General features: G+C 36.0%; 1 protein-coding gene across 2 annotated transcripts in view; it reads right to left on the bottom strand.

Moving 5' to 3' along the window:
• Positions 1-25,671, bottom strand: part of LOC115218058 (SPRY domain-containing SOCS box protein 1) — a 181,158-nt gene that overhangs the window by 44,907 nt on the left and 110,580 nt on the right. For both annotated transcript variants that reach the window (XM_029787827.2, XM_029787824.2), the window contains one exon: positions 20,687-21,516. In XM_029787827.2, coding sequence (XP_029643687.1) covers positions 20,687-21,386 — 700 coding nt within the window. In that variant the 5' untranslated portion in view covers positions 21,387-21,516. The remainder of the gene's footprint in view (positions 1-20,686; positions 21,517-25,671) is intronic.

Here is a 25,671-nt window from a genome sequence, read left to right as displayed (position 1 = left end):
TAGGTCTGCTTGATCAGGACTGATTTGGTACTAAATAAGGAGGTTAGTGATGGTCTATGGCTGACACAAAAAATACCAGAAATAGAAACACACGGTGTGTAACGGTGTGACATGATGAAGTGAAAACTAATGCTTCATGTGTGGCACTTGGTGAAGAAATAAAGGATCAGCTAATTAGTTTTTCCCTCCACCGTTCCATTCTTTCTCCAATGTATGTCCCCACCATTACCACAACTAGAAACCCCAGTCTCTATCTCTCATCTCACTGACAAACTGATAAACACTTCTATCATTTACAGTTTGGAAAGACATTCTCCATAGTAACGTGCAACTACAAACACATCTGGTTCATTTAACAAAGTGGTTGGCATCTTTCTTAATTACTGCCACTGCCAAAACATTATGCTATACAAGGAAAAAAATAACCTTAAAATACTGAAAAGTAATAATTATACAAGCATGTTGAGATGATGTGGCATGCAGAAGAGGAGACTGAGTAGTACCTGGTGTGAGTACTCCTAGGTATATAAGATAAAACAAATAAATAAATACCTTTTAAAAACACTAATTAATATCAAGGTAGGTAGTATTAATTAATGGAAGTAGAACCAGGAGTACAAATGTTTACATGGAGGCAGAATAAGAGGGAGAGCCAAGTGTATAATTGTCCAGATAAAGGTAACAGTCTATTTATTGTTTGCAGGAAGTGAAAACTATTTCTGTCATATTAATCACTGATAACTCCAACACAGTGTATAGATAGATTGGCCAGATTAATCACTTGTAACACTAGAACTGTGTCAGCTACACTAATCACAAATAACTCTAGCACTAGGTGTATAGCTATATAAAGAGTGGGGAGATCGTTATGATATACACCAGTTTTAGCTTGATTAAACAATATAATTATGATTTTGTTTTATTCGCCTCAAGAACATCTATATTCAGATACTGCTATGTATACATGTCCATTAGCATGAGTAACAAATGACCAGAAGAATGAAGACAAGTGCCTTGAAGTGAGAGGTCAAAGTAGGAAAATATTTTGAATGGCAACTTTGTACAAAATGTCTTAAAATTAGGTTGTAACAAAGACTACCTTTAAAACAAGAGGCTATGGTGGCTGGCAACAAGGAGGACATGACAAGAAATATCTGAAAGTGAAAGGTGATGATGAGGTATATCTTATGTGTAGATAAGCAAAATATCTTAATACTGAAATTACACTGGAGCTCAGGACAGGAATCTACTCTTATAAGAACCTGTGTATGGTGAATGATAGATCTTGCTGCAAAATCTATCAGAAAATTCACAAAAGTTCAAAAATATGGAAGGTAGACTGTTTAGGTGTGATATTGTACAGTAATCAAAGAGTGGCAGTAAGTACAGGAATTGGACAGGAACAAAGTAAGAGCTGATGAGCAATAGTAACGCACAAGAAAGACCGAGGATGAGAGAGTTACAAAAACACTAGTTGTTGTATATACAGGAGATAGACTGTACTGGTGTGGAGATAGAGTACAAGCAGATGATACAAGATGGTTAAAAAAAAAGGCTGTTTGTTACTGGTAAATAAAAGTCAGTTACAGAAGAACAGTATATAAAGAGTTAAGTCAGTCCTGAAAATGAACAAGTGTTCCCAGAGAGTCAACACAATGATATTAATGGACAGTGCCTCAAGCAGGTTAACATGATGACAGTGATAAACACTATGTCATTAGAGAATTAACATGATAGTAATGAACAGTGTATCTGTCTCCAGATGGTCAACATATTTATGAACAGTGACACCTAAGAGGTCACACAATGACTAAGGAATAGTGTTTCCAGAGGGTTAACATGATAACAGTGATAAAAAGTCTCTGCAGAGGGTTGAAACGGGATATGATTAAGATGTCCAATTTTATCTCACAGAGCAGAGTTCAAATATTATGAAAGGCTTTGCATGGTTGGGTAACATATTATGTTTCCATTAAGAATAAACAACCAAGATTACAAATGTAGTGCAATATTACCAATTATGAAACATCAAATTGAGTAAATTACCATGATAGTATAAATAAGATATACTGTACTGAGAGGTGGAGAAATTATATTGAAATATGTAATTAACAAGACATGTAAAGTATAGTACAAATAAATTAAAGTTGATTATCCATCTAGCTTGGTTTTAACTGAGACACAATTTGATATGAGGAAAGTCATCAGTGTAGTAAGTGGAATACCATATTCTTAAATAGTGACTTAGCTTTAAAGACCCCTATCAAACAGAAATTTACACCTGATTTTCTGATTACTTTCCAGTTTAACCCTTTAGTGTTCAGATTATTCTATCAAACATAATGCCTATTGATTCCCATTGATTTGAATTGATCATGCATTATCTCATATCTTCAAGATCTTGATGGTGTAATTACTTAATGTAGAATAACATTGTGGGGTAGGTGTGAGAGCCTGGATCTGGTCAGTTTGAACATAAAACAGATTAGCTATTTTGGCCGGATATGGCCGGTTTAAATACTAAAGGGTTAAAGCCATTGCAAAATCAATACAAGCAAACAACTAAAATATATGCAAAGATGGCACTAAAAGCACATTGCCACCGACAGAGAATATTAAGGAAAATAAGGAAAACAAGCTCTATATAAAGAGATTATTTATGTATTTATATCTTTAGTCCATAAAATAAAGATACAACAACTTTTACATAATTTGATATTATATTGGAAAGTATTACAAAGTAGTTTATCTAAGTTTCTAAGTTATTAAAAGCAATTTGTTATGGTTAACGAGTCATTCTGGTGCAATGAGCAGAGAATGGTTTCATTGTAATTGTGCATAAAAGTTTCTTTCCCACCCAAACCCATCCCCGTCCTCCGTTTTCCATTTGTATCCACTGTACAACTAACTGCCACAGCTTCAAACTAAAATTTCATTTCAACACATTAAAATTGTTTTCATATAAGGAAAAACAAAAGGCAAAAACACATTTGATTGAATTTACTTTGAGCTTAAAGAGAGAGAGAAAGCATTGAAAACAAAATGTGAAAAATGTAAGAAAAGTCTTATAAAAGAAGGTTTAAACATCTACTTGAGAATAAGCAGTAGTTAAGTAATAGATTTTAATGTCAGGGATAGAAAGAGAGGAAGGGTGTAGAAAACTAAATCTCTGTGCACGAGTGTGTGCGTGCACGAGTGTGTGTGTGTGTGTGTGCATTGGTTGTTAGATACTAATATTTATCCAATTATAGCAACAGTTATCAACTGAAACAAAAACAAATCTACCCTCACCTCCCTTTCCTCTTGATGGGTAAAATATATAACAACTATTAAGTAGTTATTGTAGAACAGTATGCAAAAAGCAATAAGATGCCACTTTGCAGATTTCCTTTTTTTGCTTTGTTTTGTTTTGTTTCCTGCTATTATACAACACAGAAAAACCAAACAGCAGATCCCAGAGGAAGGAAACCGAACTGTGGAAGAGGAAGAACGAGGAAGTGATTGTGACCTTTCAGCATCGAAAAAGACCAGATTAGGCCCAAATATTCGAACTCGCTAGATCTGGCCTCTCACACCTACCCTACAATGTCATTCTAAAAATAAACAATCACATCATCAAAATCTCAAAACTACGAGATTATACAGGATTCCCAATCATTATCATCATCGTTTAGTGTCCGTTTTCCATGCTAGCATGGGTTGGACGGGGTCTGTGAAGCCAGAAGGCTTCATCAGGCCTAGTCAGATCTGGCAGTGTTTCTACGGCTGGATGCCCTTCCTAACGCCAACCACTCCGTGAGTGTAGTGGGTGCTTTTTACGTGCCACCCGCACAATGTGAATAAATAAGCACTGCATTTGAGAGAATAATCTAAATGATAAAACAGTTGAAGATGTTGAAGCTGACAAGGAAGGTAAGTGGGATGCTGCACTCAATCCATGCAAGCATGGAAAAGCAGATGTCATAATGAAACAATGATGAAACTAGTCAATAGGAAAGAGTGTTTCTCTCTCTCTCTCTCCCTATGTTCCAATGAAGAAATTGGAGGAAACAGCTACATATCTTACAGGAACACTACAGTAACACTCCCTCGGTAACATTTGAATCCATGACCACAGAATACACTAGTCTTAATAACACTCACTCACGTGCCAACATTTAATCAAGTTAGCCATAACACACCAGTATTTATTATGAATCTTGTTTAATTGCAGGCAACAAAGGCTTTACTTCTCAACAATCAACAGCTGGATAAAATAAACAGTTGTCAGATACCAAGAAACAGACTGGAGTTGAATGAAAGCTAAATGAAAATAGTGTTGCACACCCTAACTTTAACTTGGTAGTATTTGTTTCACTATAAATTATTTGTGAAAGATAAAGAATGAGGTAAAATGTACCAAACACAATATCAATGACCGAAAGAAATATTTTCAAACACACACAGACACACACACACATCACGTGGTATAGTTTTTAAAAAATGATTGATCATGTGAAATTTAAATGGTTACATATTTTATCTGAAACTATTTAGATATTTTGATTTAAATTTTCTAATAAAAATATTAGGTCATAGAATGTATGGAACGTATTTCTACAAAAGCAATAATTTAACTTGGTTTTGTTTTTAAATATAAAAACTATGTTAACGGTACTTTTCAATAATAAAATAGCTTGCTTCTCAACCATGTGGTTTTGGGTTCAGTCCCACTGCACAGCACTGGAGGCAAAAGTCTTCTATTACAGCCTCAGGATGATCAAAGCTTTTTGAACCCACCAAATATTAACACATCATCATTATTTCACGTCCACTTTTCCATGGTAGTTCATTTGGAATTTGTTGAGGTCTGTTTTCTACAGCCAGATGCCCTCCTTGTTGTCAACCATTTACAATCATCACATGATCTCAAGACAAGACACACACATGTATAACAAGCTTCCTTTAGTTTCCATTTACTAAATATGTTTATAAAGCATTGGTCAGCCCAGGACTATAATAGAAGACACTTACCCAAAGTGCTGCACAGTGGGACTGAACCAAAGATCACACGACCAGGAAACAAGCTTCTCTACCACACAGCCATGCCTACACACACACACACCACACACACAGTATGTATGTATGTATGTATGTATGTATGTATGTATGAAGGTAGGTATTTGTGTGGTTGTGTATCCTTGTCTTGAAATAACAATGGTAAATGAGCATCATTATCATTCAAGCAATGCTATTCATTTCTAATCTTCCATGAAAAACATGTCTGACCATGGAAAAAATATCTTATTTGGAAACAAGTGAGGCTAGGCAACAGGAGGGGCATCCAGCTGCAGAGAGTCTATCTCAAACTCCAAACTGCAAGTATGGAAAATTGGCACCTTCTAACCCTTCTTTTGTCTTTACCACTACCAGCAGCATCAACATGATTTGGCTGTTCTCATCTTCCTCATCACTACCCACTGCCATTTCAACAACTACTATACACACCAACCCACCCACTTGAGCTGAATATGACCCCATGACCTTTCATACATCAACACTATTGCTAGCATCTGTCAACACTGCCCCTATTTTCCACCCTCTTTGTCACCACATAGTATACTGTGATTACCATCAGATAATTAGGATGCCATTACAAGTCCATATATCCTATGAACTTGTCATCCCTAAAAATCATAAATGTATATACATGGCTGTGTAATAAGAAGTTTGCTTCCCAACCACATGGTTCTAGATTCAGTCTCACTGCATAGCACATTGGGGAAGTATCTTCCACTATAGTCTTGAGCCAATTGAAGCCTTGTGAGTAAATGGCAGGCGGAAAATGAAAGAAGCTCATTCTGTGTGTGTTTGTTCGCCACCACCATCTAACAACCAATGTCAGTGTGGTGTGTTTATATCCCTGTAAATTAGCAGTCCAGCAACAGAAACCAATAGAATAAGTAACAGGCTAAAAGAAAACAGGTACTATGGCCGATTCATATGACTAAAAATCCTTCAAGGTGGTGCCCCAACATGGCCTCAGTCTAATGGCTGAAACAAGTAAAAGGTATACATATACGTGTGTGTGTGTGTAAATATTTTAACATCTACTTTTCTATGTTTACATCAGAGTTTATTGTGTCAGATTTTCTGAAAGCAGATGCCCTTCCTGTCATCAACCCTCATCTGTTTCCAAACAAGGAGATATTTCCTCGTGGCCAGACATATTTTGCAGAACACTGGAAATGAGTGGCACTTCTTGTATGATAAAATAACCTTTCTTTACAACTGTCACAAGGAGACATAAATATGGGTTTCTTTCTGTTTCTGAATACCAAATCCACTTACAAGGATTTCAGAGTGGATTTGATCAGCTTGGGGCCATAGTGTATGACACTTGCCCAAAGTGTCATGCAATGGGACTGAACCCAAAACTATGCGACTCAGAAGTAAACTAGTCAACCACAGAACTACATTCCTAGATCAGGTGGTGTGTTGTGTTCTTGAGTGAAACACTTCATCTTGCATTGCTCTGTGATCGCTTGATATCTGACATGTGGTATACCATGTACCTGCTCAGGCAATGTCAGTTTAATGGAGGAAGTGAGCTAATGTACAGTAAATACTTTTGATCACTATAAACGAATCATTTGGGTAAACCATTTGGCAAAAGCTGAAAGCTCAGACATTGTCTTCGATGGGAAAGTCCAGGTGCCCCAGCATGGCCACAGCTCGTGAGCTGAAACTAGAATCAATCAATCAATCAATCAATCAATCAATCAATCATATATATATATATATATATGCATACATTTACAAACATCTACAAATATAGTACAGATTTAACCTTGTGTGTGTTTGTATTTGTGTAGCATATCAATATCGAATAAATACCTCAATCAAAATGAAGCTGTTGTCCTTTTTTAGAGTTGAGGAGATAAGAGGATTGCTGTGATGATTGTGTCAAACATTTGACATTGCATTAAGTAGTTCAGATTTGTTTTCTTGCTACCTTGCTCTTGAACTTCACTAGTGACTAGCTAAGTCAAAAAAACAGAAAGTAAAATCTATTCAACTTATATTAGTGTGATTTGAGAGAGATTTTATACCTATTTTGTTATCCTCATTAATCTCATCTAGTAGTAGGATATATCTTCTTTTAATCCACCATCTTTGACAAGCAGTTTTATATGAATGAATGAAACTGTAACCATGGAAGAATCAGTAAATCAACCAAAATAGGATTTGTTTCTTTCCAGAAATATGTTTATTTATTTTCATTATATTTCTAATGATTTAAGACTTTGCTCATGATTTTATCATCAGCATCATAACATCCACTTTTCCCTGCTTGCATGGGTCACACACACAACCCATCCTGCCATCAAATCAAGCCTTATCTGTTACCAAGAAAAGTAACTTTTCCCATAGCCACATGTTTCCACAGAATACTGGAAGTGAATGGTACTGTCCATATGACAGCAACATTCATTTACAACTAACACACACTGTCAAGACAAGGAGACACACAACTGCCAAATCCACTCACAACGCTTGGTCAGCCCAAGAATATAGAAGACATTTGCTCCAGTTGCCATTCAGTGGGATTGAACTTGAAACCATGTGGTTGGGAAGCAACTTCTCAACCATGCAGTCATGACTGTGCCTATATATTGGCACAAGGCCAGCAATTTCACTGGAGGAGGTGAGTTGGTTACATCAACCCCAGCGGTCAACTGATATTTTACGAACCCCAGTAGTCAACTGATACTTTATCAACCCTGAAAGGATGAAAGGCAAAGTTGGACAAAATGCTAAGCATTTTGCCTGGCATGCTAATGATTCTGCTAGCATGTCCCCTAACTGTGCCTATATACTGAATGGTAAAAAGTTAGCAGATAATCGGACAGTGTTATGAAATATTAGCTAGAGGCAACTGCAATATTTTTGCATCATATAATAATGTTAACTGAGATTGACCTTTACCTAGAAGCAGTTCGAGTTGTTAGGGAAAATCATTTTTTCCCCCACCAGACTTCATAGGCACAGTTGTGGCTATGTGGTAAGAAGCTTGCTTCCCAATCGCAATTCCAGGTTCAGTTCCGCTGCACGGCACCTTCAGCTAGTGCCTTCTACTATAGGTTCAGGTAGACCAATGCCTTGTGAATGGATTTCTTAGAAAGAAACTGAAAGAAGCCTATTGTGTGTATGTGTGTGTGTGTTTGTCCCCTACCACTGCTTGACAACTGGCGTTGGTGTGTTTATGTGCTGGTAACATAGCAGTTTGGCAAAAGAGACCAATAGAATAAGTACCAGATTTAAGAAAGTACTGGGGTCAATTCATCTGACTAAAAATTCCTCAATGCAGTACTCCAGCATGGCTGCAGTTTAATAGCTGAAAGGAGTAAACGGTGAAAGACTTGATAGAAATTCAAATACATTATGGGAGAATTTTATCTAATGCTGTCACGGAGACAACAGAGCTTTAATCAGCAACAACTGTTGCAATGCAGGCAATGACAACATATCAGATACATACTGAAACCAACCACATTATTGACAACGTCACATTATTTAGGTGAGGTTGATTTAAAGTCTTTTGGAATCATTAAAAAAAAAATGTGTAAAACCAATGATATAAAATATGCAGATATAGTTTGGGCTACACACTAAATAGAATGAAAGGGTTAAAAAAAAAAATTTAATTGCCCCCACCTCACCTAATATAATAAGAGTCAATTATTACTGTTATTACTTTGCTTTCATCTTTTCAGGGTTGATGAAATAAGTAGTAGTTGATCCCTGGGGTCAATGTAATCATCAGGCCCTGTCCCCCAAAATTTCAGGCCTTTTGCCTACAGTAGAAAGGACTATTATTATTATTATAGTTTTTACTACTACTACTACTCTACCAAGTTACCTTTGCCTTTCATTCTTTTAGGGGTAGATGAAAAAGGACCAGTTAAACAATGGGGCTGATGTAAGTGACTAGCCCCTTTCCCAAAATGTCAGGTCTTGTCTATAGAAGAAAGGATTATTATCATTTTTGCTGCTACTATTACTAAGGTAGAGAGCTAGCTTAATTGTTAACTTGATAAACATAGTAGCTTAGTAGCATTTCGTCTGACTATGTGCTAAGTTCAAATTCCAGTGAGGTCGACTTTGCCTTTCATTCTTTCAATAAATTAAGTACCAGTTATACACGATTAGCTCCCTCCCCCAAAATGTGCCTATTGTAGAAAGGATCATTACTATTATTATTATTATTGTTGTTGTTGTTGTTCAAAGGCAATCCTGATAACTGTTTGTAGAAGAAATTATTGTTAAAAATGTCAATAGAGGAAAAGGAATATATTTACAAAATATTTATTGAATTTGATTGCAGAAGAAAAGAAAAATAATTCTATTGATTTGATTTTGTTTTCAAAGTAGAGCTAGATAAAAGAAGAAACAAAAAACAAAAACATAAATGTGACCTTGTGTCTAGGTTAAGGAAAGAATGGTTTGCCAAGAACTCTTTTTAATATAATTAAGAATACATAGCTTCAGATGGGCAATTCTAACAGATGAGTATCCATAATGGAAAGAGAAATTATCTTATTCGTAGTCATGGATATTGTAAATAAAACTTGGGTAATTTTTTCTCATCATATATATATATATATATATATATATGTGTTTTTATTACACGTATATCCATATATCCACACCTAAATTTTCCAGAATTTTAATTTTGCCAAAATTATTCTGCAGACAAGATTTTAAAATCTTGCAGTTATTAAAACAGAAACATTTGTGAACTTAACAAAGCAAAACAAAGGTGAAAAGATGATGGGAAAGCCACATGAAGGAATATAGCAATGTGGGGTGAAACAGATTTCCATTCTAGCTAAAGGTAAAGAAATAATTTGTTTAGTGTATTTTCAAGCATACAAGTTGACACAGTATGTAGTGTAAACATTCAAACATTATTGCTATCTTCCAAATCCTGCTGCAGTTCACAAGGAATCTTTGGCCCTCCAAAGTAATCTTAGTGTATAAGTTGATCTGCATTTTGGGGCTGTAAATTTTGGCTTAAAAAATTTGATTTATACACCAGAAAATATGGTCTTTAGATTACTGAAAGCCATTTAGCATTTAGAAGGGCATTTAGCAGCAGAAACCAAGCCAAAAAAGACTATGGAACTTAGTGCAGCCTTTAGCCTTGCCAACTCCTGTAAAGCCATCCAACCCATGCCAGCATATAAAACGGACATTAAATGATGATGATGATCATCATCATCATTCCTTAGAAATTAGCTCTTCAGAAGTAAAAAAAAGAAGCTAAATTACTAATTTTATTTCAGTTACACATTTATTTTCCCATTGTGTTTATTAACATTTGAATTAAGCAAAAAAATAAATAAAAGACTTAACTGTAAATTCAATGTATCTTCCCCCCCCCCCATAATAAAAGGGTTAATTTCAATTTCAAATCTTCCCCTATACTGTGACAAAATGATTATCTCCCTTGTAACAGCTGTAACCATCTGAGGGACCATATATATATATTTATTGATGCTATCTTGTAAAAGACAATTTCCTTTACAAAAGGAAATGAAATCAAAAGAAGAGATGGACAACTAAATTATAAGATGATACCAACTTGACTAATTATTATCTTATCCTTTATCATTATATGGTTTATGTCACTGGACCGTGGCCATGTTGGAGCATTGACTCAAAGGGTTTAGTCAAACCTAGTATTATTACTAGCCTAGTATTATTATAAGTCTGAATCACAAAGTTGTGAGAATACAAACAAATCAACACCAATTGTCAAGTAGTGGTGGGGAGGGGGGACAAGTACAGAAACACCAACACACACACACACACACACACATACACACACACAAAGGCTTTGTTTCAGTTTCTGTCAACCAAATCCACTGACAAGTCTTTGGTTGGTCCATGGCTATAGTAGAAAACATTTGCTCAAGGTGCCACACAGCAGGAATGAACCCAGAACAATGTGATTGAGAAACAAACTTCTAATCACACAGCCACTTACAAAAAAGAAATAAAATCAAGAGATAGACAGCTAATTTAAAAGATAACACAACATTATTATTATTATCATTATTATTAAAAAAGGAGGTGAGCTGGCAGAATCATTAGCATGCTAGACGAAGTGCTTAGTGGTATTTTGCCTGTCACTCTGTTCCAAGTTCAAATTCCGCTGAGGTTGACTTTGCCTTTCATCCTTTTGGGGGTCGATAAATTAAGTACCAGTGAAACACTGGAGTCAATGTAATCGACTATCCCCACTTCCCCAAATTTCAGGCCAGGTGCCTTTAACAGAAAGGAACATCATCATTATTATTATTATTATTATTATTATTAAAATACAAAATGAACTTAAAAGTACAGTATCCAAAACAAAGAAAGAAAGAATTCCTGACTCATTAGCCTAAACTTGGCACCAGCCAGGAAGCTTCTCTTTTGTCACTTGTTTGGCAAATATGTTCAATCGTTAAATCAGGTGCTATAAATACAGATTGGTTACACTTCCCAAGCAGCAAACTATTTTTAACCTACTCAACAGCTTCTGATCTGACATTTCTTTCTGTTACATTATACTTCAATGTAATTCAAGCAGATTCAAATGAAATTAAACCTATGGACCTATTTTATTTTTCTGTAAATATGAATATCAGCCTCATCCATCTCCAAAACAGTCGAGTGGATCAAAAGTCAAGGCAATGTTGAAAAGATATTTTAAAAGGGTGACCAACTAGAAGCTAAGCTAAATAAAAATTACCAGAAGGAAAGTTTCTTTTCTGCTTTATGTAAAAGTTTGTTCCTACACACATACAGAACCAGTTAATTTTCACAGCAAATACTTCAAATAACGACATTTATACAAAAATGTGTGTGTGTGTGTGTGTGTGTCTAGGTAAGTGTGTATGTGTGTGTGTATAAACAAGTAATTTCCCAATAAACATCAAATCTATTTGCAATGTTCTCATGAAACCAGTTATGAAAATCATTCAATTTTCAACACGTACTTTTACACCTTTTTACTCTATACTGATGCATTTATTTATTGAACATAATAATGATATTATTATTATTATTATTTTAAATTTTAACTCAAGGCCATCAATTTTGGGAGAGGGTGTAAGGCAATTATATCAACCTTACTACTCAACTGATACTATTTTATCAACCCCTAAAAGGACGAAAAGCAAAGCTGACAGAATTTGAACTCAGAACATGAAGATGGACGAAATGTCGTTATGCATTTTACCCAGTTTGCTAACGATTCTGCCGCCTTAATGAAAATAATAATAATAATAATCCTTTCCACCTTTAAAGGAAGGGGACTAGACATTTACATTGACTTCAGCGTTTCATTATTATCAACTCTGGCAGAATTTAAACTCAGAATCTGCTGATAGACAAAATGCTGCTAAGCATTTTACCCAGCAAGCTAATGATTCTGCCGGCAATAATAATAATTATAATAATGATAATCCTTTCAACTGAAATTTCTACTTTTTTTTTTGTTGTTGTTGGGGGGAGGTGACTAGTCGATTACATCGATCCAGTGTATGACTGGTAATTCATTTATCAACTCTGAAAGGCTGAAAGGCAAAGTCAATGCTGGCAGAATTTGAACCCAGAACATAGCGACAGACAAAATACCGTTAAGCATTTCGCCCAGTGTGCTAAAAATTCTGCCAGCTTACTGCCTTATGGTTTCAAATTTTGCCACAAGGGCAGGAATTTGGAGGGAGGGGACAAGTTGATTACATTGACCCCCAAAAGGATGAAAGGCAAAGTCAACCTCGGTGGAATTTAAGCTCAGAACATAGCGATGGGTGAAATACTGCTAAACACTTCATCCAGCAAGCTATCGATTCTGCCAGCTTGCTACCTTGATGATAATAATAATAATGGTTTCAAACTTTAGCATGAAGCCAGTAAATTTAGGGGAGGGGAATAGACAATTACATCAACCTCAGCGCTTGATTGGTACTTATTTTATTGACCCCAAAAGGATGAAAAACAAAGTCAACTTCAGCAGAATTTGAACTCAGAACATAAAGAGATGGATCAAATACCGCTAAGCACTTTGGTGTACTAACAATTCTACCAGCTTGCTGCTGCTGCTGCTGCGGCGGGGAGGAGGAGGTGAAGAAGATGATAATAATGATAATAATAAATGGTGTAAAAGATAGGCTACAGCAAATATTCTGCTCAATACCACAGATTTGCTTGTCAGTTGTTTGACTTTAACCAGTTGAGCATGTTCCTTGGTGGTAGACAATATGTGTATCTCTGATCACAAGCAGAAGTAGTGGGGTAGCATCATAGCCATGTGTTGAGAGGCATTTTTTGGGGTTTGAATAATTCACCTTTGAAAACATGGGTGTTTTGTTCAACATCCTGAAACAACCCCAATTCAGGGACCTGTTGAGTGGGATGGGCAACTCGACCTGAAGAAGATTCCAACTGGACATCACTTACAAGGTCAAGTGCTGTTTATGTTGATATGAGACCACCATGTTACGCACATATGGTTGTGGTGCATTTGCCTGGTGTACCCTTATCAGACGGGTAGTCATGATGAGTATACTGGACTTTGTATATATTTGTACCCCAGTGTCACTTTGATGGCATGCACTGCTCTCTCACATAATAATAATGATGATCCTTTCTACTTATATTTGCATGCACAACTATATTTGTGTATACATATTGCAGATATTTGTATGTAGGTGTGTATGTTTGGATGCACTTGCTGTGTTTATGCGAGGCATATAGTTAGTTATATGTGTGTGTGCAGGTAAATGTCTATGTAAATACAGAAGTCTACGTAGCTAGAAACGTATGTGTGTGAGTAGGAATACTTGAAATTGCATGCAGATGAAGCATTATACATGTAAATGTTCCTAAGTGGGTGTGTATATGAGTACATTCACACCAGTTTCTTCACTTGTTTAATATATTTTGATGTTAAGGTGTTTTTCTTTATTTCAACCTTGAATACATTTTCAAAAACTGAAACAAGGCAATTACTGGTTGAATTAACAACAAAAACAAAGCAAGGGAAATACATTCACCTGAGAAATAAGATAATCTAGCAGTTGCGTGTTTACCAGTGTCAAACATTACCTTCATGTATGAAATGGATTTATTAGGGTCACTGTGCAATGTTGTCAGCAATAATAAACACTATTGTTTAAACCACTCTGCCTATGTTTAATTATAAAGGACATGTAACTAACACAGAAATAGTATTACAAGTATGACATGTCATAAAACTTAATGCAATGAACAAACATGTTTTCTTCTCTCGTCTCTTAGTCACATGCCTGTAGCTGTCTTCCCTTTGTATCATATGAAATGGTATCTCTCTATCTCTCTCTCACACACACACACACACACACACACATGGAGAAGGTGCTCTCTTATATTGCCACCCTCTACCCAACTCTGTTCTGGTCAGAGTTACTCTCCAATTACTGCCTCTCTCTCTCTCTCCCTCTTGGTCAGTGTGCTCTCATACTGCTACTTACCTTTCTCTCACTCTATCTCACACATACTCCTTCTCAAACTGCCACCTACCTCACTCCCCCTCTCTCTCTCTCTCACACACACACACCTGGTCAGTATGCTCTTTCTCGAACTGCTACTTTTTTTTATTTTGTTAAGTCCTTTGCTCTTACTGCCCCTCGTTTTCTCTCCTTTTTTTCATTCTTTCACTTCAACAATTTACTTTCTTCTCTTGTACACACACACACACACAAACACTTTTACAATTTATGATACCTCATTCCCAACTGAACAGAGAATTATCATAAATTCATCAAAGGAAAAAAATAATTTTTTTTCAAATATTCAATCAGAGTGAAGCTGATAGGTGAAATAAATCAGTTTATAAAATATAAGGTGACCTTTGCCCTTATATACAAATAATTTCATTTTCTTCAAGTTACTGTATTCAAATGCTAGTTACCTGTGTCTGTGTGTCCTTGTGTATACATACATTGTAAGTATATGCGTGTGTATGTGAGTGTATACATGGGAATAGTGATGCAGATAAACACAACTAAGTTTCATATATATAATAAATATACATACAGTTATACATATAGATGCAGAGATACAAAAACCTATATAAATATATATATATATATATATATTATATATATATATATATATATATGAGTGTATGTGAATGTGTGCATGTGTGTGTATGTATGTATGAGTGTATTTATACAAAACCTAATAAATAATTTTTTAAAAATTTAAATCCATTACATCAATGAAAATTTTCTTCAAATTATTTTCAAATCACTAATTTCAATTGCTAAGTGGATTCATTCTAAAGGCTTTTTATTTTCTTTCTTTGTTCCCCACCCCTTTTATAATTAGTTTTGATTATTTCAGTGTAACTTAATACGATCACAAATTACTATGGGGGGGAAAAAAAGTGCAACTGAATGTTTTTAAGGTGCTATGATATTAGCATAGAGTTGCAATGGAAAACATTACACTGTTGCTTGATTTCAAAGGAAATATTCAAAATGTAAAACTAATTAAAGCTTAATGAAGTACATCGATGCTGCCAAAATTGTTTTGACATGCTTCGTAAGCAGAGCCCAGACATATTATTCTTAAGTGCAAGCATAGCTGTGTGGTTAAGAAGTTTGCTTCCCAACCACATGGTTTCAGGTTCAGTCTCACTGTGCAGCGCCTTGAGATAGTGTCTTCTCCATGTGTATGTTTTCTTAGATATAGCGAGTTAAGAGGTTTTGATAGAAGAGAAAAACATCAAATTGAGAGTAATAATATACATAAGGCATATATTTTGCCTTGGCATTGGGCCCTCAACTCCTTGTTGGAGTCATGTGCCGTGGTGTGACTAGAGTATTCTTAGGTTTAGCAGAGCCTATTCTTTTCCAGATGTGAATCACAGCTGATACCTTCTAAAAAGAGAGAATAGACAGAAGGAAAGAGTGAAAGTAAGAGGAAAATCGACTTGATTGTTACTTTATTTATCAACCCTAAAAGGATGAAAGGCAAAGTTGACGTTAACTGATTTTGAACTCAGAACACAGTGAGCCTGACAGGTGAAATAAATCAGTTTTTAAAATATAAGGTGACCTTTGCCCTTAAATTATACAACAGACAATTTAGCCAACTAGCAGATACATAGATATGGATAAACCGAAAAGAAGCCCATTGCGTGTCTTCTACTAGCACCAGGATGACCAAAGCTTTGTGAGTGGATTTGGAAGAGAGAAACTGAAAGAATCCCATTGTATATACAGGGTCTTGCAGATAAATTGAGACCAATTTTAAGCAGTTGACTTGGTGGGTTTAACATTTCGTTTTTTGACAAAACCTTGCACGAAAATATAATCTTCCTCTTTATTTTTCAGGTAAATAGCAAACTAATTCGACAAAAGGAAGTCATGGAACAACAGAATCATTTCGCTATTGTTGTTTTGGCATGCGCCAGGCACATTGCCAACAAAATTGTGAAGTTGAGAAAACTTCCAAATGTAACAGTTTATCGGGTGTATAAACAATTTAAAAAAGAGAAAAAGGTTAATAGTAAAGAACACAAGACTCAAAGTGATTCCAAACCCAATCCAAAGTTTGTCACTGATCTCAAATGCTTGATTGAAGCCAACTCATCCACATCCATGACAACTCTTGCAAAGAAATGCAATGTGTCCCTTTCCATGGTGTCCAGAGCTGTGGTATGATTAGCTAGGACTACCATCACCTCCTAATAGCCAAGGCCAAAGTAATCAAGGTGCAGGAAAAACTCTTATGTTTGTGGATGAGAAGTTCACTGTGGCCGCTGAGATGAGGTATACAACCCTTCTGATGTCCCCCCTGTGTTTGAGAATAAGAATCCTGCCTCTGTAATGGTATTTGGAGCTGTGGCGAGTGATGGAAGAGTCATGGATCCACATTTCATTGAGTCTGGCTTGAAGATCAACACAATGGAGTATCTGGACAGCCTGAAAAACTCTGTTACTTTGGATGGGGAAGTCTGGGTTTGACAGTGTGGAGCTTATCCAGGATTCTGCACCATGCCATGCGTTAAAAGTAACACAGGCCTTCCTTCGTGAGAAGGTGCTATTTTTTATGAGGGCCAACATCTGGTCCAGTAATAGCCCAGATCTCAACCTTCTTAATTACTTTTTATGGGGTGTGTACTTCAAGCAAGGATCAATGCTTCACCACACTCAAATGTCAACAGTCTGAAGACCTGCATTATGTGTCCAACATGCAGAATCAAAAGGGCAGCTGCAAAAATATTTTGTTCTTTTGTTGGAGGCAGTAAATGTCCCAAAGTGCAGCCATATTGAGTGATAAATATTTGCGTTATGATAAATGTTACATTAAAATTATATCTGTCTACCTTTATTTTAGTATTTATAAGCAGTTTTATGCATTGTAAATTTATCTGCAAGACCCTGTATGCATGAATATATGTGAGAGCCTTTGCATTTGTCCCTCACCACTGTTTGACAACCAGTGTTGGTTTGTTTACATCCCTTAACTTAGTGCTCTGACAAGAGAGACTGATAGAATTACCAGGCTTAAAAAAATAAATACTGGCATATACATGTGTGTGTGTGTGCGCGTGCATGTGTGTGTGCACATACACACACACACACACACACATATACTGTCAGAGAAATACTTGGTTAAGAATACAGCTATTCCTGGCTTTTATTGATATGCATAAATCTGATGACAGGGTATCACACTCAAAAATTTGAGTGGTTACTGAGGATGTTAGGTGTAGCTGCAGCTACTGCAAGAAACCTGTTCTTCATCAGCCCTTCTTCTTTTATACTCTACCCATCTCCTCATTCTCTTAGCATAAAGTAGCCCCCACTTCCAATTAGGCATGGCTGCCTCACTAGTGCTGGCCGCACAAGTAAACCATCCAGTACATGCTGTACACTGGCTGGCATTAAGAATAGCGTCACCCCATAGAAATCACACTAAAGCAGTATTGGAGAACAATGCAGTTCTTGAGCCTCACTGGATCCTGCCAAACCATCCAACTCATGCCAGCACACAGATAATGGGTCCTTTGTATAGTTATTCTAGGCTTATACATGTTTCCAATAAAATATTGGAGCGTAATTATAGTAATCAATCTATAGTCAAGTGGTTGAAAATAGAGAGAATGGACCTGCTCCCTTATCTTCTTAGTGCCACAGAATACTGACTCTGTGTGTGTGTGTGTGTGTGTGTATATGTACTTATATATAGACTGTTGAATTTCAGGATGGTCTATTTTTTTCCTTTCTTTGTCAAATAAATACGCATGTGCGAACGTGTAAGTGCGCATGCGCGGACGTGTGTGTGCGCGGGCGTGTAAGTGCGCATGCGCGACCGTGTAAGTGCGCATGCACGACCATGTAAGTGCGCATGCACGAACGTGTAGGTGCGCATGCGCGAACGTGTAGGTGTGCGTGCGCGAACGTGTAGGTGTGCGTGCGCATGTGCGAACGTTTGCTTTAGAAAAATAATTGTAATTTTTTTAAGTTAATCCAAGTCATGATCTGTAACTGCATGCAACTAGTTCACACTCAAATGGATGCATACACAGTTAACTATAGAATTTTAAATGCTTCACTCCCTTAACAATAACTTACATGTATTTCTTTGAATACAAATTCAACATTGTTTTTCAATGTCCGTCTTTCATGCTAGCATGGATTGGGAGGTTTGACAGGATCCAACAAGTTGGAGGATCATACCATTCTTCAGTGTTGGAATATTTAGGATTCAGATTGCTGTCAAATGCAGTGTTTATTCATTTGCATTGTTTTGAATTAATCATGACTTTTGTGGGTAGCTTCAAGATCTTGTTAATGTAATTGTTTACTTTTAGACATTGTACGGTAAGTGTGAGAGGTAGGATCTGGCCAGCTTGAACATAAAATGGGTAAAATTTTGGGCTTGATATAGCCAGTTTAAATTTTTAAATGGTTAAGTGTGTTGTGCATATGTTTCTTTTACATTTTCAGATCACTCAACCATGCAATGATGAACAATTTTCTTCATTGAATTAGATATCATGACAGAAACAAAATGAGGATAAGATGAAATCAACTGAAGATTGCAGTCTAAGAAAAATGCTAAATAAAGATCTCATTTACGTAGCAAAAGTTTAAAAAAAAAATTCCCATTGTTGGAAAAGAAAGGATAGATATAACCAACCCTAATATCTTATTGGTATTTAATTTACTAGTACTCCATGCAAATTTTAGAAATTGTTATATACTGTACAATATATCTTCGCAAATCATCTAATTAATAAATCAATGGTATATTCTCACCTGTGACTAATCAATCAACTGAATAGTTTTGATTTCTTTTGATTAAGAAGTACAGAGCTTTAAGTTTTATAGTGATATGGGGTTTGAGAGTTAGAGGAAACAGAATTTCATAATTATACTTTTCCACAAGGTTTTGTCAGCACAGATAAAGTGAATTCCTTTCAATTGGGAATCAAAGTAGAGTTTATGCATTTGGCAGGCAGAGAGCTTACTTCTATTTTTGTCATATGTTGCTCCAGTGAATATTGATATCAGCACTTCAGAATTGCTAATATAACTAATTAAACCACAGCAATTGGGGAATCGTATGAATAATAGCAATAATTTAACACAGAAGCAAGGCATTGTTAGTTGAATTTAGCTGCAGTAGTTGACACTTTACAACACTACCTGTTTACAACACAGTACTTCCTTACATCTCTATGTCATCACAGAAATGAAGACTTTACGGCAACATTACAGTACCCTATACTTTGCAATAGTCCCAATGCCTCATCATAACAGTCAGCAACTCACAAGAAAACCTACCAAAGCAGTCTATACTTTACAACAGTATATGATTACAGCATTAACACCTTACAATACTCTTTACTCTTTACTCTTTTACTTGTTTCAGTCATTTGACTGCGGCCATGCTGGAGCACCACCTTTAGTCGAGCAAATCGACCCCAGGACTTATTCTTTGTAAGCCCAGTACTTATTCTATCGGTCTCTTTTGCCAAACCGCTAAGTGACGGGGACGTAAACACACCAGCATCGGTTGTCAAGCAATGCTAGGGGGACAAACACAGACACACACACACACTCATATATATATACGACGGGCTTCTTTCAGTTTCCGTCTACCAAATCCACTCACAAGGCATTGGTCGGCCCAGGGCTATAGCAGAAGACACTTGCCCAAGATGCCACGCAGTGGGACTGAACCCGGAACCATGTGGTTGGTTAGCAAGCTACTTACCACACAGCCACTCCTGCGCCTATATAGTAATCAATACAGTAATACCTCGTTGTAGTCATAACAACAAAACATTATTACAGCATTCAACACTCTACAATGGTGCCACACTACTGCAGTACCTCACTGTAACAGTAACCACCTTACAACAAAACATTATTACGGCAATCAACACCTTATAATGGTACCCCATTATTGATTGCAGTACCTCACTATAAAATTACCACATTACAACAGTACCTCGTCTGAAGAGGGTTGTGTAAAAAATTAGAACAAAATAATTCTTTATAAAGTTCAACAGGAAATAAACACAAGAAAGAGGACAGAACAGATACAAATCTGCCTCATCCACAAAGTAAAGAACATTGATGGTACTTACGATCCAGTCCTCCAATGTAGCGTATAGTTATTTCACAATGTCCCCATACAGCACTAACAATTGGAAAAAGTTTCTTTCCTTTTAAGCCACGGAATGCCACCCCTAGGTACTGTCCATCCACAACAAAGCTTAATGTACCTTCATCCATGTCTAAAACAACAAGAAAATTGTCCGGTACATAGAAATTTTCCTCGGAGTTTGGCAATTTAGGGTAAGACACTCCAGGGTTATTCTTTACATCATGATAAAGTTTGTTGCGTCCTAGGTCCCATCCCCATGACTCATGGTTACTTCCGACTAAAGATTGGTATCCCACACAGTGCAGCGGTGCATCTAGTGTCGCTACACCTACAACTGCATGTGTTCCCCGCTGTTGTGTACTCCAAACAATTTCCCAGACGTGCAAGCCACGTGAATATCCAACTTTCCCACGGATACAGTCTGTACTCTGAGCAACAGGATGTCTATGAAATGTAGTTTTGTCGTCATCCTTAACGAATATGTTTAATGATCTATCGTCCGCGTTCCAAGCATGAGAAATTTGAACTTCAAACGGTACAGGTGGCATGTCCAGCAACATGTCCAGGCGACTTGGCTTCTGAAAATCTGGATTATAAGCCTGTTCCTTGTTCAGAACTTTATATGTTGGCTCTCTTGATATAGTCTTTAGGCCACCCGACACTTTCTGCCCCATGTTCATTAGTCCAGAGTAAATTCTCTGACCGGCAGCAGCAGCAGCAGCAAGAGCAGCAGTGAAGTTGTCTGGCAGTGGGTTAGAGTTAAACCAACACAAACAGAACCATCATCGAAATACATTGCAAAGTTGAAAACTGAAAAAGACAAAGAAAAATTTAATAGACAAATAAGGAAACAGACACATGCTCAATACGTGTGTGTGTGTAGTATATATGTAGATATGCATGTGTGTGTGTGTGTATATATATATATATATATATATAAATATATAAAAGTATATATATATATACATATAAAAGTATATATATACATATATATATATAAATGTGTGTGTGTATGTATGTATGTATGTATATATTATATATATATATAAATGTGTATGTATATATATATATATATATATATATATATATTGTTATATTTCGGAATGGTCATATTGCCAGTTTAGCCAATAAAAACACACGCACTATATATTTGGTGTTATTTTGCTTCAGTGATATTTATTTTTTACATTAATCTTAATCTTATTTCGGCCAAAGTTCTTTCGTCACACTCCTGTGACCGCATCAGTGGTCCTTTGTTTTCTTCTCACTTACTTGTGTCTCTCCTTACTAACGGTTAGTAAGGAGAGACACAAGTAAGTGAGAAGAAAACAAAGGACCACTGATGCGGTCACAGGAGTGTGACGAAAGAACTTTGGCCGAAATAAAATTAAGATTAATGTAAAAAATAAATATCACTGAAGCAAAATAACACCAAATATATAGTGCGTGTGTTTTTATTGGCTAAACTGGCAATATGACCATTCCGAAATATAACAATATCTGTTTCAACACACGACTTCACATAAAAAATCTTGCACAACAAATATTTAAATGTATATATATATATATATTATATATATATATATAAAAATATATATGTATATATATATATATATATATATATATATATATAAAGTGTATATATATATATAATATATATATATATATATATATATATATAGTATAACAGAAGGGGTCAATTAAATAATCAAGGCACCTCTGTGTATTTTTGGCTAGAAAATTACTCTGAAATTCCTTGCAGTTTAAGCCTTCATAGCAGAAGACAATGCAGAGTTGAAACAATTGATCTCCAGCATCGAGTATCATGCAAATCAGTGTTTGTATCAAAGGAATAACTCGTACATTTTATGTGGTGTAATTTATAGCGAACAAGAATAAAACAAATAGATTTTTCATACCATCATTACATATGTTTCAGCAGGATGTTTATTTAAAATAGGAGAACAAACATATAACTTAATAGGTAACATTATCTAAGTTCATATTCTCACAAACTGCCATTTCTTCAGGTGATACTCAGCCAAACATTTTTCAGGTGATACATCGCCAAATATTTTAGTGACATTTGTTGAATTTTTGTGAAAATGCAAATGTTAACAACAGTGTTATGCAGTTGTATTTTTTGATATGTCCCACATTATGATGACGTATTTATCTATCTCTGTGGGACTGGCCCAAATAGCGTACCTCGCTGACTGACACTACTTACTGAGTCAGTCCACTATTCATTAGTAATGGACCAGCTCACTTCTCACCTGGGGTCATCTGCCACAACACCTCCTCCCTATGAGATTTAGTTTTTCTATTCTTTCAACACATTACATATTTTTTTTTTGTCATTTCTTTTTCTTCTAACCAGAATTATTGTTCTCTTCTTATCTAGATATTTCTTTGTTCCATACAGAATTATATTTATATATTTATATTTTCAAAATGCCACAGGAGTGGCTGTGTGGTAAGTAGCTTGTTTACCAACCACATGGTTCCGGGTACAGTCCCGCTGCGTGGCACCTTGGGCAAGTGTCTTCTACTATAGCCTCGGACCGACCAAAGCCTTGTTAGTGAATTTGGTAGACAGAAACTGAAAAGAAGCCTGTCGTATATATGTATATACATATATATATATGCGCGTGTTTGTGTGTCTGTGTTTGTCCCCCTAGCATTGCTTGACAACTGATGCTGGTGTGTTTACGTCCCCGTTACTTAGTGGTTCGGCAAAAGAGACCGATAGAATAAGTACTGGGCTTACAAAAGAATAAGTCCCAGGGTCGAGTTGCTCAATTAAAGGTGGTGCTCCAGCATGGCCACAGTCAAATGACTGAAACAAGTAAAAGAGTAAAAGAGAGATAGTACCAGTCTACATTGTTTACTGCTAGCGCTACTACATATAGCAATCTGACTTAAGCCCTTCAAACAGACTTACATTAATTTTCAGTGTGTAGTTCAGTTTTGTGTTAGAGTTCCAGTTTTATCGGACATTTTTTCTTTAGAATCTTTCTTTATATATTTTTCACTGTATGTATATTATTTTTCACTGTGCAAAAATTTAAATCCTTCAAACTTTCTATGATTATTCTTGAACATAGGTCTTCCATTTCAACACTCCTATGAGCATTCGTAACCTTGTTATAACTGTAATAACAACACCATTATACAGTGGGAGGTATCCTCATCGCCACTGACATGTCCCGCATTATAACGACGTATTTCGTCATCTTTGCGGGACTGGCACGAGCAAAGTACCTTGCTGACTGACACTACTTACTGAGCCTGTCCACTATTTTTTAGTAGTGGACCAGCCCACTTCTCACTTAGAGGGATCCACCACAAAAATTTTGAATAAACACACTACAGAAATGATACCGTGAAACATCTATTTGTTTTATTATATAATATATATATATATATATACACACACACACAAACTTACAAGCTGAGTAAAAAGTGTACGTACACTGCAAAATGTATATATAAATAATTAAAAAAAAGACAGACAGGAAATCAGTACGGAACATTTGTGGTTTTCTATTCATCAGTCAAGCTTCCAATCATCATTACAGTTTTGGCTTGTTACACTTGGAACTGTTCAAAATTGGTAGGCCCCAAAAATCTAAACTAAGGGCATTAAATTTTTGGAAGAAAGCAAGCGAATATGTGTGACATAAGGTTGGAAATTAGGAATAAGGATATGACAGGGTGATGGTCAGTTATATTGACCCTTAGCGCTTGACTGGCACTTTATTTTATCGGCCCTCAAAAGGCTGAAAAAGGCAAAGTAGATCTTAGTGGGATTGAACTTAAAACAAAGTATTGAAACTATCACCACAAGGTATTTTCCTCAACACTCATCAACCACCAACCTTATAAATATTTACATAATCTATGAACAAATGCTATAAAATCAATTGACTAACCTACCTCAATGAGTGGTAACTCCCAATAAATGATTAAGTAGGATGGATGAGTTGTGATGTTCATGCCTTCTCTAAAGACATGGGCAGAATAAGATACAATAGTTTGATTAGTTTGATCCAACTTGCAATTCAAATTTGATCTGCATAGAGTTTAGCAATGATAATAGTAACACCCATTGGGGGACACACACACACACACACACACACAGACAAATTTTATGGGAACAGTAAATAGCAAATTTTCAAAACAACTTTTATTTCAAAGTGAACTCAAAGAAAATAAATCAATCTTTTTTAATGCTTAAATTAAAATTATCATTAAAAAAAAATCTGAAAGATTTTGTATGGAACTATGTAAAGAAATTAGCACTCCTCAAGCTGATTATCCAAGTGCTGGCTATAGTTATTACTAATAAATTGAAAATGTCATTAGAATCATCACATTACACGAGGAGACAGTCATCTAGTAGCATATATAATTGTAGTAGTAATACAAGCTTCTTGGCTGTTGGTAATTTGTATTAATAATGTCTTATGTGGAGTGGGAGAAGTGGAGAAGGTGGATACAATGCTCTTAAACCAGTGAAAAATATAACACCCTCACATTAATTTGTAGAGTGTATTTATATGTAATTTTTGAGTGATATAAATATAGAGTTTAATAGGGCAATTATTGAATTTCTTAGGTCTAAGTTAATTGGCAGAGATCATCATCATTTTAATGTTGAATGGGTCAGATGGAGTTTACTGAGGCAGAAATTTTTAAAGCCAGATGCCCTTCTTGTCACCAACCCTCACCTGTTTCCAAGCAATGTTACTTTTCCTCATGGTCAGACATGTTCTTGAAATGAATTACACTGCTTGTGCGACAGTGACACTCATTTACTGTCGTGTGATGTCCAGACACACACACATGCACGCAATGGACTTCCTTCAGTTTCTTCCAACCAAATCCACTCACAAGGCTTCAGTCAGCCTTGGACTGTTGTAGAAAACACTTGCCCCAAATGCCATGCAATGGGACTAAACC

Source organism: Octopus sinensis, linkage group LG12 (genome assembly GCF_006345805.1).
Source record: "Octopus sinensis linkage group LG12, ASM634580v1, whole genome shotgun sequence".
NCBI lineage: Eukaryota > Metazoa > Mollusca > Cephalopoda > Octopoda > Octopodidae > Octopus > Octopus sinensis.
Note: the sequence above shows the minus strand (reverse complement) of the source record. Positions and strands in the feature narration are given on the sequence as shown.